The following is a 25,501-nucleotide window of genomic DNA, read 5'->3' on the forward strand; positions in this document are numbered from 1 at the left end:
CGAGAACTGACCGCTGGGGGACACCATTAACTACAGGCCTCCAGCTGGACTCCGCTCCATTGACAACCACTCTCTGCACCCTGCCACTGAGCCAATTCCTAATCTACCTCCCCGTCCACACATCTATCCCACACCTTTGGAGCTTGCCCAGGAGGATGCTGTGAGGGACAGTGTCAAAAGCCTTSCTCAAATCCAGATAGACCACATCTACCGCCTTACACCATTTATCTCCAACGAGCAGTGTTAAAAATATTTTACTAGCTGTGAATTTACTAAGTAGCTTACATGAGTAGAGCACAGAATTTATTCTACAGGAATATGAGCTTTCCTTGTCAGCAGGGATTTGAACATATTATGCCGAATTTGCAGTGCAGAACTTGCTCTCAACACCATAATTTCAAAGGTGATTTGTCTTTCTACACATTGTACATTTGGCTGCTCTAAACCACTCTAGCATTAGAACTTTAAGTCCAAGTTAATTTACATTCATAAATTCATTATTAATTGATTCTGAAGCAGCTTATCTTTGTTCTGTTGCCATACCAGATATATGAATCGCTGAATATATTCAGGTAGAAAATAATTTTAAAAAAATGTATGATCAAAATTACTCTCAGTAATTTTACATAGGAAGAAAAGTACAAATATCATCCAAAGTATGTAGAAAGAAAGAACAGRAATTTTCTGATTTGAAAGTTAGCCATGCTAAGAAAAGATGTCATTTTGAAAACTCCTACAAACTTCTCCATATGTACATTTTCACACACACAAATCTTACACGTAAGCATGTCACTTGTCAAGCTGATGATACTCATGCCAACTTGACCTTGTTCATGTCATCCTAACCTTAACCTGTCTCCACTTAAAGAACTGAAAATGCTCCTGTGAAAACTGGATTAATCTTCCACAGAGACCAGGTTATAGTTTGCATCTCATTTTCACTTGGAAATCTGTAAGCTTTTGCTTCAAGATAAACATATTCTGAAGAGTCCCTCAAGGCTCAGACTCAAAACGTACAAAGTTCAGATCTAGTTTATCTGCACCAAGCATGAAACCAAAATTAAAATTAAGTCATTTACATTTCTCAATCTTATTTTTCCCATTTTCAAATGTGGTTAACAGCATGCTTTTAGTTGCCTCGTATATATGTTTATCTGCATATTACGTACACAAAACATCGTATGAATCCTTGACATTCTTGTGTCTGGAATCATGCATAATCAAGCATCATGTTTTTCTTTTTCTTGTTAGTCCTTTATTCTGTAACTTCTCCTCCATATTCATACAYTAGAAAAGGGTTTTACTGAGAAAATTGTTGGAACACATATTTTAAAATGTAAGCTAAAATGTAATGAATAATGAATTCTTTAATTTGCTCCAAATATTGAATATATTTCTAATACTGGTTTCTTAATAATGCATAAAAATGGCAGAAATAAAGTTTCTAACATATGCCAAAGCCAGTAGCATTTCTCACTAAAAATCTGCAGTTACTTATGAAAGGACCATTTGTAGGGAATTATGTTTATCAAGCATCCTCCTTTCCATCCTCAGTAATATCCATCCATAGAGTCATATTATGCCGTCTATCACAGAAGAAAACTATGTGAAAATAACCATCTAGCAAAAGACTAATTTTTTAAACCAAAATATTACTTCCTTTACAAAGTTATTAAACTGTTAACATTTCATTGAAAGTAAATTATTCTATTTCCTGGCTAATTTGCATTCTGAAATCCTGTGTGACAGCAAGGAGAGCAGATGCTTGGTTCAGRGCTTTTCCCAAGTCCTGGAATAGCCACTTTCTTACAAGCCCTTCACAGCTCACCGGACTGTCCCACCACTGACTGCTTCTGGCCAGGAAGAACAAGGACAACGTACGTGTTTCTACAAGGGAGGCAACGGGTTCCCTTGGGCTGCAGAATCGCCCTTTCTCTGCAAATCCTGGATACGCTCCGGATGCTGCACATGTGCTGCCACAGACTCAAACTGCATTCCTGGCAGGCATGCAAGGAGGCAATTACAACATCTATTTTATGGATTATGAATACMGAATACAATAACTATTACTAATAGACAGCCCTTGCTTTTTATTTTTTCTGGGACTCTTTTTCCAGGAAGAAATATTCTAATGTTGCCACCAAGTCTTTCCAAGATGCTATCTAATACAAAGGCCTCCCTTCAGAGGAAGGAACGCATTTTGAAAAGGGCAGAAAAAAATAAGCTGCTGAACTTATCAGTTCCGGTTAACTATTCTTCAGCCACAAAAATACCATATAATATCATGGAGAAAAACTACACAGACAAACTGCGACAGAGATTGTAGCTGTTCCTCRGAAAAAAATCATAGCAAGATAGATAAAGATAAGATAAAGGTCAATCTCTAAGAAACTATTTTCACTTCTTTGTATTTAAAAACAGCAAAGATAACATGGACAGGACAAACAGGCAAGCTAGTAGAAAGATGGTGACTATCCCAGTCTAAACCCAGCTCTTGAAATCAGATGCTTYTGGTAGCTCAGGTGGGACAAACTTTGTATTTTTATCAGTTGCCCCTTTGAAAACCTAAAAAGTTTATCAAAGTCACACTAAAAATAAATTTACCATGTTCTAGTAGATATTACTGTGTGAATCAGAACATATCATAAAAAATGTAATTGACTGAAGAGCTATTCAAAAGAGCTGACAAAGGACAGACAGATACTTGAACATTTTGCTAATATTTATTCAGTTTTACTCACACAAAACTTATAACTTAGCCTGAAAAATACATCAATTTTACAATTTTTAATATTAATCACTTATATAACATGCCTGTTGATTCAGGTTTACAACAGATCTCTGACTCTTTAATTCAGAAAAAGCCTCCTCCAGTTTCATGCAGAKATAAGAGCTTCATTCAAGCATATGCTCCGCCCAAGAGATTGTTCTCAATATATAAAAAACAATGTTTATCTAAATGGAAAGATTAATTTTGTTAGATCAATTCTACTGTTAAATAAATCTAGAACTGTTTTCTTCCTAAATGGTTCCTAACTGAAGTTAGGAAACATAAACAACCCCTTCACCTGCTTAAAAAAGAAACATCAAGTGCATTTATTTGGATATCAAATATTTCTAAAACTGTAATGTAACAAATGCAGTGCCACTTTCAAAGTTCCCCAAAGAATCTCCTCATAGGTTGTTGCTCCACTCTCCTTTCTACCAGTTAACAATCACAAAATTATATTTACTAGTGGTAGTTACATATATTAGACGCAGTTATATACACTAGAGGTAAGTCTTTAGTTCCAACATTGTGAAAGAAGGCTGAAGAATTTGAACTCAACTACATTGGAGCAAATGGAGAGCAAGAATTTGAAGGAGGATGATGCCATGAGGAGATGTTGTTCATCAGAAACGGAAACAAACAAGAATATTAACAACATCTTTTAAGGCAMGGAAAAATGCCCTACAATAGATCACAGATCCTTCCTGTGAAAAAAACCTTTGGCCTGGTCCCTCCAAAATACGGAAAATGCCCAGATTTCCATCAGGATAGCTGATGATGCGTTTTACTCTAGAAGGGCTACCAGTGAAGTCTACTCTCTTATCACAAGGTTTTTACTGCTTCTAGAAAACAGSTATGTTCCTGGAAATGGAGAAGAACTTACTGCAAAAATCCGACACAAGATAAATGCTGAGCTCTGGGGAAAATGCCATTTTTACATTCCTACTACCATAGCTGTTGGGGAGTAAAAGGTCACTAACACAAGCTCAGCAGAAAGATATTCCTCGGGGACAAGCAGAGTACAGAAAATGGGTAGAAAAAATACTACAAGAAAGAAATTTTTTAAAAAAATATTTAATTATTTTAAAAATTGCTTAAATTACTAAAAAAAAAAAAAAAAAGTGGCACTCAGAGCACTGCTGCTTCCCCATCAATACAGCAAAGTCTTCCTGGGAAGTAAGCGCTCCAACAGCAGCATATGGCTGGCAGTAGCATTCAGCCCACATCAGTCAGCAACAAAATGTTTGAAAAAAACGAATCTTTAGAGATTGCAAGACTGTTGCTTTCTCTAACAAGCAGGAAGATAAGGCCAGAGAAATTAGACACCAGTAGGGAAAAATATGTATTTATGACATGCCCTCACGAAAAACTTGCATCCTCAATAAAATAAAGATATGTCCGCGGACCCTTTTTGTTCAACAAAGCCCAAGGTCTTACAAGTAAGATTATATATACTTTTAGGAGAGTGCTTAAAAAAAAAATAGAAAAAAAATCTACTTTCACGTAAAGTGCCAAACAAATCTGAAAAATCTGAACAGTACAACCACCACACAGGGTGGCTACCTAACCCCTAAGCCTGAGCCCCTTTGCAAAATGCTTCCAACAGCTTCAGTCTTTCCACAAAGTTAGTTTTTTACCTTACACTACAAAAGAGTTTGCTGAAGGTGCTTAAGACTCATAATGTCTTTTCTTTAACACTTTAACTGAACTTGGGAAAGAAAGGAACTTTAACTCAGATCAGATGACGCTCTAAAGATGTTATCTCGTGTTAATTATAAAATGAAATAAAGCATTTTTGAATTACATGTTATTTTTGATTCTACTAAGGGCAGATTACAGGAAGCATCAGAAAACAATGAATACTTCAGTATGGAGGAAAAATACAAGAGTAGAACTCTTTCCTTCCTAATTTTCAATGTTGAGTTAAAAAACAGGAGAAAAACACACATGGAAAATTCATTAAAAGAGAATGCTAGAAAGATCACCCCATGCATGGTAACATGAGACTGACAAAGYATAGGTAAAAAAAAAGTTGGCCGCTTGCTGCTGACTTTATCAAGTCAGAGGAGAGAGAAAGAAACAGACAGAAAGAAATAAGATTGGTGCTTTGTTGCAAAGAAATCTTCTTACTAATCTGAAGGTAACCGAATCTTGATTCCCTCCTCTTTGGTTTAAAAGAATCTCATTTTCCTAGACAGAAAGAAAAAATAGCAAAGTTAAAGCACAGCTACATCCATTACTTCTTGTAATAAAAAAATGGGAAGAAAGAGAAAGTGAAATAGGCTTACCTTGATTAATAAATCTTTTGTCTGCGTTTGCTGATAAGAGTATCTCTGCAAGGATTTGTACACTTTAGGATGATGACAGGAAAGTAAGGAAAAGAGAAGGTAGGCTCTTCACAAACAAGCTTTAAATAAACTATTCCAGAATGTACACAATATTTCTATATAAACCATGCATAGAAGGCATATCAATCCATGTCCCACATCTTTACCAGTATTTGTACTAATATTTGTTTGTATGCCCATTAGACTTATTCTATACGTTTCCCATGTTCTGTACCTCGACATCCTGAACACTGGATAAAGAAGTTGATTAAATCCAGAAGTGCTATGTCCCTGTCTTGTTTATATGATTCAATCCAGTCGTCCACCACAGACTGTCAAGAAAAAAAAAAGAATACTTATCAGATATTTTTGTAAGAGTTTCATTAAAAGCAAATGACTTATTCTTTTCATAACATAATTTTATAACTGAATATTTATGTTGCACAATTATACATGTGTACAAAGTCAGAAATCTATACATCTCTCAGGGTGGAGACAGAACAAATATTGTTAGAGAACAGAATTTTATGTGCTGTATCCTGGTATTGCAATTGTAAAAATTGAGGTCCAAAGGCAAATTATTGTAATTTCTCAAAACTCTACCTGCACTATTTATTGAGTTGAATAAAACAGTGTGATTCCTTACAGAATTACCAACATATATTCCAAGAAAACTGRCAGGCAACAACACTCTTTTGGATAAGAGCTGAATTTTCATTGCACCTCAATACTTAGAAAGGTCAAACCGGTGTATCTGTCACTCAGAAACCCCGTCCCTAGCTCAGGAAGGCAGACTGCAACAAGGCCTGCTCTATAAATAATGCAGAGTTTGGTCCTTTTTCCAGCAGCTGAGTGTCCATAAGCCACGTGAACCACAGCATATGAAGCTGTGTCACTGCTTCAAACCGCACTTGCAAGCGYAGAAGGCCCATTGATACCTTTACAACCTCCAAGTCCTTAGGGTAGAAAACAGACCTCGCTAGACCTCAACAGACCTCATTTACCTTCTCCACGCATCCAGCATGTTCTTCCCTGGTCCCTCTTTGCAGGCTGCAGGATCTAACCGTGGCTTGCTCAGAAAGGCTTCGCTATCTCTACCTTTGCCCACGCCTGTCACAMCTCCTAACACTTTCTGAAGTCTACAATGTTAATTTTCTGAGCTTGGAAAAGCCTCAGTGTCCTTTCTGAGAGCTAACAGCTAGCTCCAGGTCTGTGCCTGTGCACTGGCCACAGACAAGTTTCATGCACCATGTCCCCTCTGGAAGCCCGGCCTAGACAGGCCTAGGAGGCCTAGAGAGGCCCAGGAGGCCTGTTCCCATTCAGCCTGAGCCTGTTCCTTGCTACAACAGGCTCTTCTGCACCTACACTGGTCCAGCTGCTTCTTCACGTACCAACGAACCCATGTTTGTTTCTGCAACMACAGGTTACAAAAATAAAAGAGGTGGAGAAGACGTGGAGACAGATCCTTTTTTTAAAAAAAACAAAACCAAAATTATCTGATTCCTGCAGTGCTGCCAGTCATAACCAGTTGTTTCATAACCAGTCCAGAACCCATTCATACACATATTCACAAAAAAAAACAAACAAAAAACAAAAAAACAAACAAACAAACAAACAAAAAAAACCAACCCACGAAGAAAAGGACTGTGATCACAAGACCTGAGGCAATGAGATTTCTTTAGCAGCAGGAGCAGAGAAAGAAAGCAACAACATCAGAGAGAAGATGCCAAACATGGAGAACAGATGAGACCTAGCACCTGCATCATCTGGGGCTAGCACACAATTTAYGGGAAGTTTCAACTAGAGTTTTGAGAGCTCCAGAAAATGTTTCAGACAGCATCTCTCTTCACTTAACTTTGGATGCACAATCCAGCTCCTTGCTCATGTCACTCACTCCCCTTATACTCAACATAGCCAATATATTCAGTGGAGCTCACGGTGCGATTCATCTGACCAGAAGAGGTACTCCCACTGTAAGAGGAGATCAAACGAGATTACTACTTAAAACTCCAGTAGTAATTACACTAATTAGATCTCCACTGAGAGAGCACCAGGCCACAAGCTCCCACACAGACACTGCACCCATCTCTCAWCACTCAAATTGTAGCTATCAACTCCAATGAACAAAAGGGGCATTTTCCAAGTAGAAAATAAAAATATCACACTCGGATTAGAGTATAGCTGCGCTGCACAGTTCAGCCCCTCACGCACGCTTGCCGTGCRGTTGCTGTGTCTCTTAGGGAGATTACAGCTTTTAGGCAACAGGAGGGAATGAAGCCAGACTACATATGCTACAACAGTTGGAATTTAGTCAAACTGCTGATTTTTGATGTAACAGAAAAGAGCTATAAAATCTGAAAACATGAGGTTGAAAAAATAAAGGATACACATTAGATCTAAAATAGAGACAGATATGAACTGAACCAAGAAAAAAGCAGCAGAAGTCTAAACTATTTATTTTTAACTTCTGCTGCCTTTTTTTTTTTTTCCCCATTTTTCTTGAAGTGTTTCATCTCCTTTACCAATCTAGAMTGAGGCTAGGGATATTTTAGCTAATCTTTAAGCAACTCAAAGATCATCTAGCTTAGTTTCAGCAAAAAAAAATCTATAGATTATGTCAACAACACCCACACTGTTCCCTCTCACTTGGTAAAAAATATATATGTATATGTGTAGATAAGTGTGTGTATGTATATATATGTATTTTTATACATGTGTGTGTATATTTACACACACACACTTATATGTGCCATATGTCTAGTTCAGCATGTCAAGTCCATACAAGTTCATGCTACTGAAATGAAACTTGAAGATCTGAAAATAAATTAAAAAATCTGTAAGTGCTTGTGATTCTGTTTTTATGAGAACTGAGTGAAAAATCAGGATCTTCTGCAAGCAGCAGATGATGTAGAGCACAAACATACAACCAGAAGAGGGATCTTCAGCAACTTATGGCAGCTCACAGGAGAATCTCACAAAGGAGCTATATGGTGACTCTGCTTTAAGAGCTACCACTTGAAGACACAATCCAAAGTGCCAAACAGGCCACCTCATAGAAATAAAGGCCTCAGAGGATGTTAAGCAAGTAACAGAATGGATTCACAGTCCGAAAAACGTGACAAGCTGTTGTAATCCRTCGCATAGACGCAGCTGTATTGACCTTTGCATCTCTAACTTTGCTAAAAGATAAATAGGAACATTTTATAGCACTGAAGAGAAATAACAGCTTGGATTGCCAGTAAAAGCAAAAGCCTGATTCAATGAATGAAATAATGAAACTAGCTATCCTGTTACTTTCTGGAGACTTCTCAGCTGGGAATTCATTTGATTCCCCTTCAGCACAAGAACATTACTACACTTTAAGGGCTCACAGAAACAGAGGGACTAACTGGAGATGATACCTCGCCAACTTGTGCAAATTAGCAGAGCCCCACTAGACGTTAATGAAAGGTGATTTCAATAAGCCTTTTTCACAATTTAAATTAAGTAGTAATTTGGCAGTAGTGCTGCTAACACAAAGAGAAAACAAATAGCAACCTATGAGAAGGGCATGCTCAAGTGTAAGATCTCAGTCAACTGTAAACCAAGGCAAATTTGAAACTTATTAAAATGAACAAACAAAAAAAGGCATGCTGAAATTAAAGGTTTCAGTTATCTGTATAAAAGAGCAGCCTGGAAGATAAAAGCTGGAAAGTGCTTTAACACACCATGACAAGGACTTGGGAGTGCAGTGGAAATAAAAGCACAGGGAAGGAAATGAAGTAGCAAGAGATGTGTAATATTCTAAGTTTTTCAAGTGAGTCCATGTAATTTCTGTGGAAAAAAAAAAGGTCAATTTTGTTGAAGAACGAAGTAATTATACAGACAGTTCCTGGAGAGAAGGTAGCTCCTAATGCACAGAAGGCGGCTRCACAGTTCAAGCCTGCACTTCGCAATGGCTGTTTGGCTGCATTCCAAATTGCAGGCAAGACTATAATATACACCCAGTGAAAAGTCTAATATAAAGTTAATAAAAAAGAATTGTAAGTTGAAAAGCTGCAATTTATCCTTTTTACTGTAAGGACAGTCAATTTAGACTTGGAAATAGTTTGCCCTTTGCTAACACCTAGGCAGCATTTCAAAGTGATTCTGTTTTTACTTCACTTTAATAGAACAGTACTTGTTTCTACTATTTTTTTCTCACAAGCGAAAAAGAAAATGGGAAAAATGGCTTTAGGCAGTTTCTATATATATACACCTCTTTTTCTTTCCTGAAGCAGAAAGAGGGAAGGAATAAAATTTTTAAAAAAAATTATTCCAAATAAAAAAATCGGGATCTGTACACTCCAGCTAAAGACATCTGTCTGGCACTGCATGTAGCTATGTAGCTTTATGCAGTGGAATGGGCAGTACATATTTGACATACCTATATCAAATATATCTACTTGACATCAAATCAGTATGTTGAGCAATATATCAGTATATCAGCAATACATCAAATATATCTACCTGATATATTTACCTGATATATTGATATACTGGAAAAACATCACAGATCACCACAGATATTTTGAAGCAATGATGACAGTCTGGACAGCAAAAGTCTTGTCCAGTTTTAACTATATGGGATTGAGGTATAATGCTGTTACATAATGCATGGCTGCCATACAAGGTCACCAGAATAGGGAAAAGTCACCCTCTCTCCTGTGCAGAACCAACCATCCCATATTGCAAAGGAAAAAGTGGTGGTGTGTGGGGACTGTGGAAAGAGAAATTTGGTATTAAAGGATTCCTTTTTGATCAATTGATGTTTCGTCTGGTGTCTAAATTGCTACTACTATAAAAAGCATGAAAGCATGCACTTTTTTTTTTTTTTTTTTCCAAGCTAGTAGTATATAACCAAAAGTAAAGCAGGATGAACCTGCATCCTTAGCTCAAATGACAAAAATGCTGCAGTTATATTAAACTGCAAACTTTAGAGAATGCATATTTAAACTCCTAAGGAGCTTCTGAGCCAGTTTGTTTTGGTGAAACTCTAAATCATTATCCATCTTCCAAAGTGAGGAATGCTGCAGTATTAAAATTCAACAAAAGCAGATTAGATTAAAGCATGTCTGTCATGTTTGTGAGCAGTTGATCTTTGGCAAAGACCTTTGCTCCCAGAGATTGGGGAGGCAGATGCAGAGACACTCGCAAGAGAAGAGGCTGTAGAGAGAAACTGAGGGTAGGGAAATCCATCAGGACTACTGAAAACTCAGAAACCACACTCACCCACAGTTCCGCCAAACTGCAAACAGGGAGAAATCACAAAATACATCCCATTTCCTAATGCTCTTTCTTACCTGCCCACGTCAGAGGCAGGATACACGATCTTTATCATGATCCAGTCAGAGCTGCTCTTAGGATTTAAGCGTAAGTGTAAAATATGATTGTACACACGACAGGTATGTTCATGGCTATACAGCCACTTAATCAAGAATAAGTCTAATCTGTTGCCAGAAGTGAAGTGAATCAGGGAGCTGATCCAGCTAAAAAAATATGTCAAAATGTCAGGTTTTAATTAAATCTGCTTCTTGGTGTGACTACAAAACATACAAGAAAAGTGTCAGCCGTAGCTGTGGGAGAAGCTAGGACCAATCTTTTCAACAGCAGCCTTGTTTTTTGCCAGATTAAAGCAGGCATTTAACAATTCTTCTTCATTAGAACCACTGCAAGGACACAGGAACAAAAGGATTATCTACACCGTACAATAACTATGTGATTAAAATAACTTAGTGATAAAATGACAGGGGCTAGTGAAGAAGAGACTAATCCACATGGAATGTGGTATGAACCAAAGTGAGAGCTGTGCAGTCCCTGGGGCTGCTCTGTGGCTGTCGGCTTCGTGCCCCAGCAGAAGCAATCTCTGAAGAGCAGCAGACACCTTCTCCATGGCCCATGCCACGTCCCAGCTGCAGCAGCTTTACACAGCCAGAAACAGGGACCTCAAAACACTCAAATCTCCTTCCATCAAGCCGGAGAGGTAAAAAAGGTGAGGCACCACATATACCCTTGATTTCTACAGAAACAGAGAAGATTTGGTAGTGCCCTGAAAACTTCCCTTTCAACACACCAGAATGCTTGCTATGGTTACATAGGCCAAAATTCTTTTTAGCATATACCATGGAGACATACTTGCTCTGAGCTATGTCTACTTGACACCAGTGTCTTCTATTAGCTGAACATAAGCAGAAAGGTTCAAAACCCATCAGCTAATCTGTACCGAACAGCTAACAAATCAATTAAGGACAACTGGCAATGCACTTAATGTTATTGAGTAATTAGGGATTGATCTGTTCATTTTCCAATATCAAATATCTTTCTTGACTAYTGATTACTCTCACAGTCAAAGATCAATACCCAAAGGGTTTACGAAGACTTAAGCTAAACTATCTGGGGCCACACTGCCTGTTCCACCTGGAGAAGCTTAGGATGGGAAAAACTGTGTGGAGCTGCATTCATAGAAAACTTTTGAGAAAAAGACACAAATGACAAAAAGCAGAGGAGTATGACATTTGCCTAAAATGGGGGGGAGGAGAGGAGTTCTTTACCAAGCCCCATGCACAATCTGAATTGATTACCAAAACGTAGCAGCAGCAGCAAGCCCAGCCACTATCACACTCCATGCCGACGTAGCTGCCAACAGAAAAAATTCTGAAGCAACTATTTATATCTTATTTATATCTGTACAGAAGGTCTCACAACAAATTAAAAAGCAGTGACAACAACTCAATACTTGTCTAATATGGCTATAACATTGATTTATAGGGGTCAAGGAGACTTAATATGGAGAGAACTAGCACTTAATCGTAGAGGCAAGAGTCTATCTAKAAGCAAAGATTGACATGCAAAGAGCTGCACCAAAATTACATATTCTCAAAACATCAAATATTAGCATAACTTTGTTTCCCTGGGAGAAACACACAGCAGTAAACCCAAAGAGAACTAAGTGAATCCTGCGATTGGAAGCAAACATAAAATAAGTGAGAACTGAATGCAACTAGAGAACATGTCCAATGCTACAAGAGCTGGCAAGATAATGCTGGAAAAACCCAACAACTAAATTACATCCTGCGAGTAAACAGCAGGAGCAGACAGACCAAAAATAAAAGCACACAAAGTGGTTAAGCACCAAAATTCCCATGTAATCCCAAAATATATTGATTTTTTCTGTTTTTCATTACTGAATGCAAAACTAAGCATGTCATAGAACACGTAGATTCATACTACAGGGAAATAATTCAATAGAAAAAAAAATAGGTTCTGACATACCCAAACACGTAATGGTTTGTCTGAAAATGAGCAAGACTGAAAAAACTGCTGAAGTTGGCCACAAAAACATCTCTGCAGAAGCTATGAGAAGCAAGATTGCCAAGCACTCCTAATTGGTACTTTAAAACCCCAGAGCTATTAAGAAAAATGAGAGGTATATAAAAAAACTCTAATAATATTGGTTTTTAGAATCTAGATTTCTTATGGAATTACTATTTATCCAGAATTGCCAAYAGAAAAAAAATATTAAATCACATCATAATGTGATTTAATGCAATTATAATTGCATTCTCTATCCCATTATGGGGCAGATTATCCTTTCTTTCCTTTTGGAATAGTTTTTACCAACAATATGGTTTTCCTAAGTACACAAGTGACACATACTCTTGAAATTAGCAGYGGTGTTCTAAAATATGGCTCAAATCATTTATGAAAATTTGCATCCCAAGTCATCAAATAAACTCACCTATCCCTTTTGCCTATCCTTAGTTCACTGCAGTAAGRAATAACTTAAAACATGCTGCCTACCTTCCCGTGTCTTAATACTTTTAAGTATTAGGCACGTGTCTTAATTTCTTTTTGTAAGTGCACTTGTAGAACATTTCTGTTGGCGTCTCTTTAGAAAATGGTGAAATGCATTAAAAACAGTTTCACACACAGACACAGATTCATCAAATATCAAAGCAAGCCTCCATTCCTTTTCATTTGGCTTCAGCATATATCAATAACCATAAGATAAACATACTGCACAAAGCATATTTTATGTTCAGTACCACAGTAAAACCAGAAAATAGACTCCAGATGTTCCCTCAAATCCTGCCAAAAATGAAATTTGGGAAAGTGTTGAAAAGCTGGCAAAGTTGAAAGCCTTGATATAAAACATAAAAGGAGAAAAGTCACAAGGAATCTTTCTGTAGATTTGGAAGAAGTAAATTTGTTCTGTCTTCACCTAACAGATAAGAAGGATCAAGCCTGTAAAACTGCACATATCCTCTGTGCAGAAGAAAACACTGTTTTTCTTTCCTGATTATTACTACTTTAAAAATATATCTCAGACCTTCCACGTGTTTGAAACAGCAAGAAAATTTCCAATGGCTTTACCCACTTGGAGGACTAGACTCCTGGGAGGGTTAGTTAAACTCAGGCTCCTAACTGCACTGGCAGGAATACCAAAGATTGGCACTTTTTCATAAAGTAAAGCCCTCAGTTGCCTCATTTACGATTTTGTCTTTAATTTTCTTCACGTTATATAAATACAAAACCACAACTGTTTCCTYGTGTTTCCTCATGTATAAAAACACRTTGTTTTCTCAAATACAGTGCAGATCGAACTCTTAAGTCACAATATACTGAAAGTAAAACATGTTCCCCAAAGTTAAAGCATGCTAATTGGTAGTGCATGATGTCCTGGTTTGTTGAAATGCAAAGTAAAGCMGGTTTGCTTAAGTAATCCTTGCCTTTGCACTGCAATGCATGAACAAGTGTTTGGGACCTGTTGTTTCCCCTTCGAGTGGCAGTAACAAATTGCTAAAGCACAACAGCTAACTATATAATACAAGCACGATCAAAAACAATCACAGAGGTTCTTGAGGCAGAACTCATCTAGCTCGACTAATCCTCTAAGGCCTCATCTAAGACCTCACTAAAGAGCAAGGATCATCTCCAGAGGCAATTAACTGTCATAGATATTCATCTTACGATGAGAAAATCTGCCTTCAGGATGTGTCCGTCTGTGTGTCTCAATCATAGAGGCAGTCCAGGCAACTAGTTTAGCTTTAATGTGCAGCAACGATGCAAGCTGCAGGGCAGTTTTCAAAAGTGCTCAAGTTAGCAGGCATTTTTGCGGGGGGAAGAAACAGAAAACAAAACAAAACAAAACAAAAAGTACCTACCTTTTTCTGTGAATAATCTTATCTTACAGTTTTCCTTCCTGTAAAACTTGCTAGCACATATCCTTTAATGCACTGCCTAATATCAACATGCATTTTCAATTTGAAAGTAATTAATGAAATAATACAGTTTAAGTGAAATACGTGATTTTTTATGTCTCTTCTTTCAGGACCATAGATGACAATTCTCAGCTTGACCACAAAGTCACTCTGTTCCTTAAGTTGTCATGTAACGACTACATAAAAGCTAAACATAAAGGTCTGTTGGACCAACATATTTTATGAAAACACACAGTTGTTTACAAGGACATAGCTCAGAGCAAACTCTTACAGTCACAGTAACACAATTAGCTCTTTCACCTGCATAGCGCTCTTCCCCAGCTTGACGACTTCAAACAAGGTGACAGGGTCCCCTTCTCCATTCTGCTGGGGGTGCCCATTGGCTCTGCCACGACTCGCTCCTCTGGCTCCAGCGTCTGAACGCCCCTTGTCTCCCGGAGACTTCCGCGGTTTCTTAGTGGCGGACTGGGCAAATAAAACCAGCAGAATGAAAGCCTATTATAGTTACAGCACCTGAAATCGCTTCAAGTTCCTTTATAAACCATATAGAGATATTACATATACACTTATACACTCACAGAAATGCATACACACACGACAGAATAAAGCAGTCTGGAATGGACCCAGTGAAGGTCTCTATCCAAGTTCCTGCTCAAAACAAGGACAACAACAAAATCAGACTGGGTTGCTTAGGGTTTCAGGCACTCAGGTGCACAGATTTATAATTATTAGTAGTTGTAAAATAACTTAAAAGCCATTGGGAGGTCAAGGTAAGCAGTGTCAAATTCCCAATAGTAAAGCACCACAGCATGTCAGTACCCACATCAGTCTYATTCAACATAAATAGACAGATGACATTGTAACTAAATTTAGATAGATGGCAGCAAATTACATACAGGACAGCAAAGGGGTTGCAAGTTAGCATACAAAATAAAGAGTAACTGAGAAAAACTAACTAGCTTAGGAAGACAGCAATTACCGAATATGCAATTGCCCATGCTTAAATATAAAACAACAAAACAAAACTAATAATAAAATAAAATTTAAAAGGCACTAGTTTTTATATTTAAACATTTTTCCCCCAAATCAAACAACTTTTGTAAGAAAATACATACATAAGAAAAAGATTCAGCTGTTCTATTCCATTACAATTAAACAAGTACATGTACATGGACAGATTTAGTAGACCAACGTAATGGTCTCGTTCTTGCTCTAGATGTTGGGATTGGAGCTTTACCTGTGAATCTTGCATGCAAATCTAAATTATTTAATGTAAATTCTTTCCAGGTTCCTTAAGTTTACAATTAGATCCTATAAATCACACTTTTTAGATATGTCACCAACTGAATGGTTTGCTTTGAATGTAAGTCACATTGTCCCACCACCCACAAAAAAAAAGTTTCTTAGAGAAAAAAAAAAAAATCTCTAGTAATATCTTACTTCCAAAGACTGTAACTTCCCTCCCTGTAACCTTCCCTTAGAAGCAGCTCAAAGGAAAACCTGCCATTTTTCTGCAGAAAAATGAGGCTATTTTGAGAAATGATGTTAAAGAAAATACAATGAAAGTGACCTCAAGACTGCATCAAGGACAGTATCTTCATGATACAATTTACCTATACAAAGCAAAGAAGTTACTTAATGTTCCAGACCTGTATAGGAAAGCAGCGCCTAGATTCCACCAAMGCTTTTAGGAGAGAACATGAAGTCAACATTTTCAGTTGCATCCTCTAAGGGAACATGCATTAAGAATTTTCCTGCAGATAAAGGAAGGTCTTATCTGGAAGAARGCTGGTAGAAGACAGCCAAGCTATGATGCATCCTTATCCCAATCACTCTTGAGACTGAAGAGCTACAAAAAACGAGGCAAGATAGAGTGCAACTGCATTGGCCTCTTGCAAACATTCAATTGAAGACTTGCATACAAATGCAAGTTGGAAAGCTTAAAAAAACAGTAAGATCTCTGTGAACAGGGTTTTTTTTTTTCTTTTTTTTTGGATAACATGCACCTACAAGCAGAAGAGTAAGAGAAGTTGTCCTTTACTGAAATTTTAATTATTTTCATTGCTACCTTTATTATCAATAAAATGATCAATGGATGAAATGTTACTTATCAAACCCTGCAGAGGCACAAAATCACTGTTTAAAAAACGGCAAAAGAGTGAGCAATATGAGTCGATGTATTTCCGACAGAAGTACTGGTCAAAACCAGATGCTACAAGCCCAAGTAAATAGTTCAAGATGGAAAGGATAAAGGTCTTTAGGGAAGACCTGGACTGTGTCCTTCTGAGCTAGGCAGAGATTGACAATATCTTTGCTAGGGGAGGTGCTAGACAACGGATGTCCACAAAACTTCTGCTCCAGATCATCAGAGAGGCATTTGGTAAGAAGGCCAAGCTCAATTCCACTTCGGGGTAAGAGCACAAATCACATCTAAGTTCTACAGGCACCAGGCCCAGGAATCATGAAAAGAAATTCGCTGGCCCAGGAATTATGAAAAGAACCACTACRGAGCATCTGCTCAACTAGGGCACTCTTGGAAGCTGGATGGCAAAGCCAAGCTGGAAGATTAAGAAGTGACTGGTACAAAASGTGACATATTTTAAGATCAAGTAAAGTGAGTAAATATGTAAGTTCACCTTTGTGAGGATCCACCAACCAGTCATCAAGATACAGAGAAACCAAAACTCTGGCATGAGCAATTCTTAACAGTCATTGCTTGTCTTTCCTAACCTTTAAGCCACTGTGGAAAGCCAGAGAAGACTGTGAGGAAAAAAAAAAAAAAAAAAGCTTGTCTTTCCTAACCTTTAAGCCACTGTGGAAAGCCAGAGAAGACTGTGAGAAAAAAAAAAAAAAAAAAAAAAAGTACAGAAATGTTATAATCTAGGGACTGATCGAGTGTTTCTCAGTGTCAAAAATAACCTTACTCTTATTTACTAGTGATTTTATGGGTAGGTTGTCTGAAAAGTAATAGAAAGGGCAAGTTGGTTAGCAGGATGGTGCCTAAATGCATTAATGAATCCATGTAATAACTTTCATAATCCAGTTGTCCACTGCAATGCATGACCAGATGCTCCTGAGTTGAGTTAGGACTACCGGGGGAGGAGTAAGAAGTAATGTTGGAGAAAGCTTCTCTATCACACATCAAGAGATGCTGCATGGAGCCAGGAGCTTGCAAGCTGCTAAAAACACTCCCACTGTGAGAACACGGGTGGCAAAGGTCTCCAAGCAGCAAACATGACGCGACAAACAAAACTGGTGCCTCTTTCACTGGAACCTGAAGTGGGCCGGAGGCAGAAACTAAACCAAATGTTTCTGGCTGTGGGAAGAAAAAGTTCCACAATTATCCAGACATTTAATTGATTTGAAACATAAAAGAAAGGGCTCTATTGTATATAAGATTTACCTACTTTTCATTTTCTTCTTCAAACCCTAAAATATTCCATAAACAAGTTCCACAGCTCAACCTGTGCACAGAATACTTCAGCGTGCAATGATTATCATTCCACCAAAATAACCCCTAAGGATATGAATATTTTATTTCTCACAGACTTCAGCTGAGTAGATTCTGCTTTCACTAAAAAAAAGAAAGTAACACCTGACATGGAGATCAGCTTCAGAGAGGTGAAGGCCCCCAAATTATACCCATAGGAAAACAGAAATTCCTGATTGTTTTTTAAATGCATACATTAGATTAAATTCTCAGCTGCAGTTGTTGTCGGTTTATACACACAACRCAGAAGTTAATGATCCAGAAGCAAATCTAAAATGGCCATTTAATGGACCACATAGTTTACATGTTGCTTTACGATTTTAACTAAGGTTAAGGGGTTGTACCTTAACTATAATTAAACTGAGATTATGAAAACTCATAATTTTACTAATTTAAAAATCTAACCAAAAAGATGATAATCTTCCATCATTTTCTGTCTTTCAAACTATTTTTGAAGAAAAAAAAGGAAAAACCACCACGTTTGCAAAAACATGTAATGTAAAAACAGTCAATATTAATTTGCACATTTCAGAGAAAAAAACAAAGAGAAGGTGGCTTGAAATTTTCTTTGAACTCTCCCAAATTGATCTCAGGTACTGCGGGAGGAAAACAAAGACATCTAGCTACGCTTTTGGGAGGCATATTGTCTTTAGGCATGCCCACACTCTAAGTATACTTAGATACAAGCATTAACAGATTTTTTAATGCTACCAGGAGCTTTACCAAGCACGATTTCTCTGTGTATTAAACCTTGGGCAGCTAAGCTGAGATGTGATCTAATCTGTCTCTCTTCCTCCCAGCTCGAGGAGTGCAGAACCTCTGAGGCAGAAGGGCAGGCAGATGGGATGCGAACACACGTACGCACCGTGCATCCTAAAGGGGAAAAGGGTTACAGGTCTGTAGCTCCTCTGTCTTTTAAACGACAGCGCGGATGTGCATTCCTACTGTAAGCAACTTAAAGCAATACCCCATTTGCATTATTTGGAAGAGGCTTTCTAAGCTTCCTTCATTTATTTTTTTTGTCATCCTTATTTAAAAACCTTGCAAGAGTCCTAAAAGTAATGTGAAAGCTTGGCCCCTAGGAGTATCCAGTGCCCATGCTAGAGGATTAAGAGAGCTTACTGCAGCTTTAATGCTGCAAAATTATAAATTCACGTAGGAAAGAAAAGCTGAAGTATCGTGCTCTCTCTCTTCTACACTGAAACAAGCAAAAGAACCTGAGCGCAAAACTGCCCACTTGATGTTGGGCTAAAAGCATCAGAAATGCCTTGTTCTATCTTGCCTCAAAGAGGGATACGAGGAGAAGAGCTGGAGGAGCTTGTCCTCTGAGTTAAAGACATTCATCTCTAGCTGCTCCTACTTTTAAATCCAATAATTGACACGTAGGCAGGGGAAACTCTCACCTCTCCAACGTGTCACAGTTGAGCCCGTAAGCCAAGCTATCCTGAGCTGCTGGGGAGGTAAGGCCAGGTAGGTTAATACAGAGAATGACGACACCACTGAACAGCTTTCTCAGGGGAGTGCTGATCCATGAGGGGTCAAGAAGGCTACAGTAAACGGGATCTGCTCCCTGGCTCACTAATGGGAGAGCCGCGTTACATCAGCCTTGGGCTTTCAAATCCCTGAGCTAGAAGCAGAGAGAGTGTCCGTGCCCACACACCTGGGGAGCGCGGCAGGCTGGAAAGGCTCCATGGCGGCAAGCAGCAGACTGCTGTGGGTCACTCATTAAACACGCGCCACAGAGTTCAGCAAATACACACCCAGAGAGGATACTCACATACAGCATCACATCAACACCTACCTCAATGTATCCCACTGACCAGACAGGTTCCTATCCCGAGCAGCTGCTCCGAGCGATTTTCTGCAGGGCTCAGTTTGGAGACAGACCTTGGCTGCTGCAGGGCCTGGCCTGGGCACAGTGCAACTGTTGCTAAACTTGCTGTGACCTTTGAGCTAGAGCTGGGAGTTACTCTGGAGGTACAATATGCCTTATTTCTTCACAAGTCAACTGCCCAGACTATGTTGAGGCAAATACTCATTAGAAGAGTCTCTAAAGGAAAGGAGAGGTGGCTTGGAAAATAGTTTTTTTCAGAAAGATGAGCTTATAAATATTACTATATATATATATTAGTATATAAATATATAATAATATATAGATATATAAATAATAAAGTTCTCTATAAACTGAAAAAGTCTTTGCTACCAGTGGCAAATTGTCAGGCAAGGACCATCTCCTTATGAAAGCCCAAAACCTACAAGGAGGAATATCTTTGGTATTCAACACCTCAGTGCTGTACAACATTGCTGGTGGCCCAGACAGTCATAGAATYATAGAAYGCTTAAGGTKGGAAGGGACCTCCAGAGGTCATCTAGTCCAACCCCTCTGCACATGCAGGGTCACCCTAGAGCACATGGCACAGGGCTGCATCCAAGTGGGTTTTAAAGATCTCTGGAGAAGGAGACTCCATAACCTCTCTGGGCAGCCTGTTCCAGGGCTCTGGCACCGTCACTGTCAAGAATTTTTTTCTTAAGTTCCTGTGGAACTTTYGGTGCCTCAGCTTATGGCCGTTTCCTCTAGTCCTATCGCTGGCCACCACTGAAAAGAGGCCGGCCCCTCCTCCTCACTGCCTCCCTTGAGGTGTTTACAGACACTGATCAGGTCCCCCCTCAGCCTTCTCTTCCCCAGGCTGAACAGACCCAGCTCCCTCAGCCTTTCCTCMYAGGGCAGATGTTCCAGGCCCCTGATCGTCCTCGTAGCCCTGCACTGGACTCTCTCCAGCAGCTCCACATCCCTCTTGTACTGGGGAGCCCAGAACTGGGCACAGTCTCCAGATGTGGCCTCACCAGGCCTGTATAGAGAGGGACGATCACCTCCCTCGACCTGCTGGAGAYGCTCTTCTTAAYGCACCCCAGGATCCCRTTGGCCTYCTTRGCCACCAGGGCACACTGCTGCCTCATGGTCAACTTGTYRTCCACCATGACACCCAGGTCCCTCTCTGCRGGGCTGCTCTCCAGCAGGTCCACCCCTAATCTGTACTGGTRTCCAGGGTTATTCCTCCCCAAGAGCAGGACCCTGCACTTGCCCTTGTTGAACTTCATGAGGTTTCTCACCGCCCAGTCGTCCAGTCTGTCCAGGTCCCTCTGGATGGCAGCACAGCCCTCAGGGCTATCAGCTATTCCTCCCAGTTTGGTATCACCAGCAAACTTGCTGAGGGAGCACTGCATCCCTTCATCGAGGTCATTGATGAATAAGTTGAACAGGATTGGATGGAGAACTGACCCCTCGGGGACACTGCTAACCACAGGTCTCCAACCAGACCCTGCACCACTGATCACTACCCTTCTGAGCCCTGCCATCGAGCCAATTCCTAATCCACCTCACCGTTTACTCACCTATCCCACACTTTGTCCTCTCTGGGGTGATCAGAAAGCCTGGTGTTCACTGTGCAGCAACCTACCTTTCTGATAAAGGCCAGGGACAATTTAAGCACTACAGCAGAAACCCTATTTAAAATAAATACGTAACTACATGTCTTTGACAGATTACATTGTGCATAGCTGTACAAGCACAGCTCCACAAACTTGCCTCCCAGGAAAGAAGCAAGCCTTTGGGCATACCTTTCTTTACGTCTATAAATGAAAAACACTGAAGCTAAACGCCAGGTGGGAAGAACAGCTACTAATTTTACTAAATAACTTAATGTCTCTCATAGCTGAGAGGAAAGGTAGCTAGTACCAGGTAAGGAAAAACAGGAATGTTAGCAGAGGGCTCGGCAGGGGAGCAATGCGGRAGCAGCACCTCCTGCAAGAAACAGGTAATTCATCAAAACAGGTAATTCATCGCCCACGAGGAAGGCGGACGGGGATGCGGAGGGGCAGGGAAAGCACCACTAAAATTCACSAACACCTCTAAGAAGCCTGTGATTGTCAATGTTACAATAATGCCTTACACAACAAGGCATTAAGCTACTTAGGCTTATATAGGAAGGAATAATGTTGCAAATGTAAATGCCTATTCTCTCCAAGATATCTGTATTTCTCAGGGGTAGCAAAGATGGAGTAATTTTTTTTAGTCATTATTTGCAGAACTGTTTGCAGAAGCTCTTTCGCTTGTTTAGTTTTTTCCATTCCTGCAGTATCAGGTAAGAAAGAAGGATCTGACTGTGGATCTAAATAAATGCATTTAGTCAAGTCTCCTGGAAAACGGTAACAAAATGAATGGATCTGTGGATGAGGGGAGAGCAGCGGGCGTTATTTACCTTGAGTTTTGCCAAGTTTCCACCGCTGCCTGCCCCGAGCTGGGAAGCTGTGGTTTGGCTGACACCTATATGGTGGACAGCTGGAACTGCCGGGCTGAAAGGAGAGTGGTTAAGGGGCCATCCTCTAACAAGAGGCTGGTAAAGAGCTTTGGGGAAAAGGACCTCAGGGAGCAGAGAGCAAGCAGGATATGAGAAAGTCATGTGTCAAGGTAGCAAGGACAGCCTACTGACACCTTGGGCTGTATGAACAGGAACAAAGCCAGCAGACCAAGGAAAGTCATTTACTCCTTTCTACTTAGCAACTCTCAGACTGTGTCTGGAATACTGTGTCCTTCTCAGTGGAGTTGTGGCCCTTTCAATGCAAAATATTTTGATAAAACAGAGCAAATTCAGCAGACATAGTAAAAGGGCTAGGAACACTTTCCCTGTAGGGTGTTTTACAGCAGCTCATGGTGGGAGGACAAGAGAGAGCAGATGCAAACTGAACTAAGAGAGGTTCTGACTCAATACAGGGAAAGAACTTCACCAGTCAGAAAGCTGAGTAGTAGAATAGGTTGCTGAGAGAGGTTCTACCTCCTCTGTCCTGGACAAAGCCCTGAGGKATGTGGCCTGATCCCAGGGCTGACTCAGAGCAGGAGATGGGACTGGGCCATCCCAGCCTGACTCTATGATCATCATTGCTGCTCTTCTCTGAAAGTCTTCCAGGGCTATTATATAAGCTTTGGAAAATTGGGGGTAGGTGTAGAAGGAGGAACAAAAACAAAGTGTTTTTGTACAAAGTGTTCAAAACATTGCCAAGCTATGGATTTGTTAAGGGACACATTATCTGTTTTACTCGCTATTCCTTCCCTCACAAYTCTAGCACGGGATTTGTTTTTTGGCTCCTATTGAACAGTATAATGATGTTTTTATGCMATGTCATAACCCCACAGTCCTGCTCCTTAGCAGTAACAGTCAGCTAGCAGCCCATCAGTTTACGTGAAGCTATGACTGTTTCCCTCCACCTTCATCACCTTACCCTTACATACACCTCACGAGCCTGKAGCTGTGCTAAGCGAAATAAGCAATTGATCCTGCAGAGCAGTTGACAGCAGGACTAGTAAAGTACTTTAGGGAGCAGCCCCCTGGGAGCTACTAATAAGCTTAAGATAAAAGGATAAGCAAGGTCTTTGGTGACATTTCTCTCTCCTTTCCAATGAACATGAGAACTGGGTAAAAAACAGAACTAGTGCATTTGTAAGTGAAATTCGCAGACTCTGACAACTTTCTGGTGTAGCAGTCAGGTTGCCCCATCCTCTGCTTTCAAGCTGCAAGAACTCACAGATTCATTCATCTCATACACTCACAGACTAGTGAGCTATTTTAAAGACATTTCTTATTTTGCCTTTTGCTTAAAGGCTGTGAAAACAGACGACTTGTTCCTAACATGTCCTAACATCTTAACATGTTTCTTATTAAGATAAAATCAGYAAATGTGTCCATCTGATGAAGAAAACAGACCATCATAAGAAACACTGTTCAAAATCTTTCAAAAACAAGGAAGACAACTTGCTCAGAAGAGCCTAGGACCTAAAGTATCATCTCCTTAAGCCCAAAACCTGTGAAGTAAGTTGAAAACCATTACAGAAGCGTTTGTTGTGACATGGCCAGGACACTTGAGAGAACACATTGTGGTGTCCTTTCTAACAGCGTCACTAACCCGGGCACAGCCAGTTAGACTCAGAGTAGATCCTCCTAGGATAAAAAAAAGTCTCTATCTGCTAGTGCTATTTATCTATAGACATTCATCCTAGCAGTGTAGGATAGCCTAGCAGYAGGCAAAGACTAGGAGGAGAATCAAGAGTGATTAGCAGCAAGCTAGGACCTCCCACCAAGAACCTAATTCCACAGCAAGTACCTCAGGTGATGTATTCAGGCAAGAGATGCCTGATCATCTCATGACCTTGAAGAATTAAAAAGGATCACCACACAACACAACTTCTGTATTTGCCTATACACTGGCTRCCAGCATATAAAATAAATAAAATATAAGAGAAAGCCTCCTTAATACTATGTGCCATAGAGAATTGCTTATGTATGTTCTCAGTCATGGGYGGGCAATGGTCAAAGACCATTGCTCAGAAGAAGAAAGGCATTCTGTTAGCAAGCTTTATACAGCAAGTATCAAAACCAAGGATTAATTACTGGGCTACACTGGGTGAAAAACTGAAGCTTCTCATCCACATGCAGGGCACGGTGTGTATCAGTTACTTCACTGTTTAAAATATGTTATTAGATCTTCCGTGTCATAAAGTTAATACTATGCGGCAACTCTTCCATTCATCTTAAAGAGATTCTTATTTACAAAAGGATGGCTCAAATGCCATTTGACACTTTAAAAACCCATTAAAATGTTCAAAACAGAAACTGGTCATGCTTACTGAGATTCCTCTCATGTCAGGAAGAATGCTGTAATATGACAGTAATAACAAAATTGCAATGTACATGTAAGTAACTAGTAAAAGAAAAAAAAATAGCTACTAGGAGTTCATTTTTATGTCCCTTTTTAATCACTCCAAGCACTGTTTGTATATCATTCTGATAAATATTCCACACTTAAAATCTTCATAAAGTTTGATATAGGACTCATTAAAAGCCTATTTATGTGACCACAAGATGATTAGATGAAAAACAGTTTGCAGTCAATTTTAAATAGATGCAAAACAAAACAAAACTAAATTACACATACTGGAGGCCTGCCAGGACGGCCCCTTTTTCTTTTTCCTTTGACTTCTGTTTCTTCAAGCTCACTGCCAGCATCTGAATGTGCAGTAGTTTCATTTGTAGAATCCCTAGAGGGGAAAAATACTAGATAAATTAAAATGATTTGAAATTAACAAGTAATCTATAACGGACTGATTAAATATTTAGTCCTAAGCCAGAAAAAGAAATATAAGTCAGCATTAAAAGGCTTGCCACATTTATTCTGCAAACTAAGGAAATGAGCATTGCTAGTCCTGGCAAAAAGCCTTACCTTTTTATGAGCTCAAATGGCACTTTACAGACTGGAAGTTATTTAAATTAACAGTTTATTTTGAAACCAAGTTACACTTGAAAAACTGGCTATGTTAAGCAGCACATTCTCAAAATATCCACCCCGTAACAAGTATTCACTGGTATCAACTTTATTATTACTATTAACTACTTCAAGAAGCATTTGTCTTGAGGTCAGGCAAAAGCAAACAGGAGCCTGATCAGGCTGTCCCATCATTACAGTAACTCTGCGGGTTCCCGCTCGGGTTAAACGGTGTTCTTGTGAAACGCTACTGCACCGCTGTCCATACCGAAGGCATTAACACCGACCACAGGGCACAAACCACAAAACTCGCTTTGCTTTTCAGACATGTATGATCCTTCACCTGTGCAGTGAGAAAAGC

At 39.5% G+C, this 25,501-nt stretch overlaps 1 protein-coding gene across 1 annotated transcript in view; it reads right to left on the bottom strand.

Annotated features, from left to right (window-relative positions):
- Window positions 1-25,501, bottom strand: part of STAG1 (stromal antigen 1) — a 96,497-nt gene that overhangs the window by 65,428 nt on the left and 5,568 nt on the right. The window contains exons 2-4 of the mRNA XM_026046540.1: window positions 24,814-24,916; window positions 14,637-14,801; window positions 5,333-5,429 (exon numbers count right to left, since the gene is read on the bottom strand). Of these exons, the coding sequence (XP_025902325.1) occupies window positions 5,333-5,429; window positions 14,637-14,801; window positions 24,814-24,916 (365 nt within the window). The remainder of the gene's footprint in view (window positions 1-5,332; window positions 5,430-14,636; window positions 14,802-24,813; window positions 24,917-25,501) is intronic.

Source organism: Nothoprocta perdicaria, unplaced genomic scaffold (assembly GCF_003342845.1).
Source record: "Nothoprocta perdicaria isolate Ctin4 unplaced genomic scaffold, notPer1 scaffold_449, whole genome shotgun sequence".
NCBI lineage: Eukaryota > Metazoa > Chordata > Aves > Tinamiformes > Tinamidae > Nothoprocta > Nothoprocta perdicaria.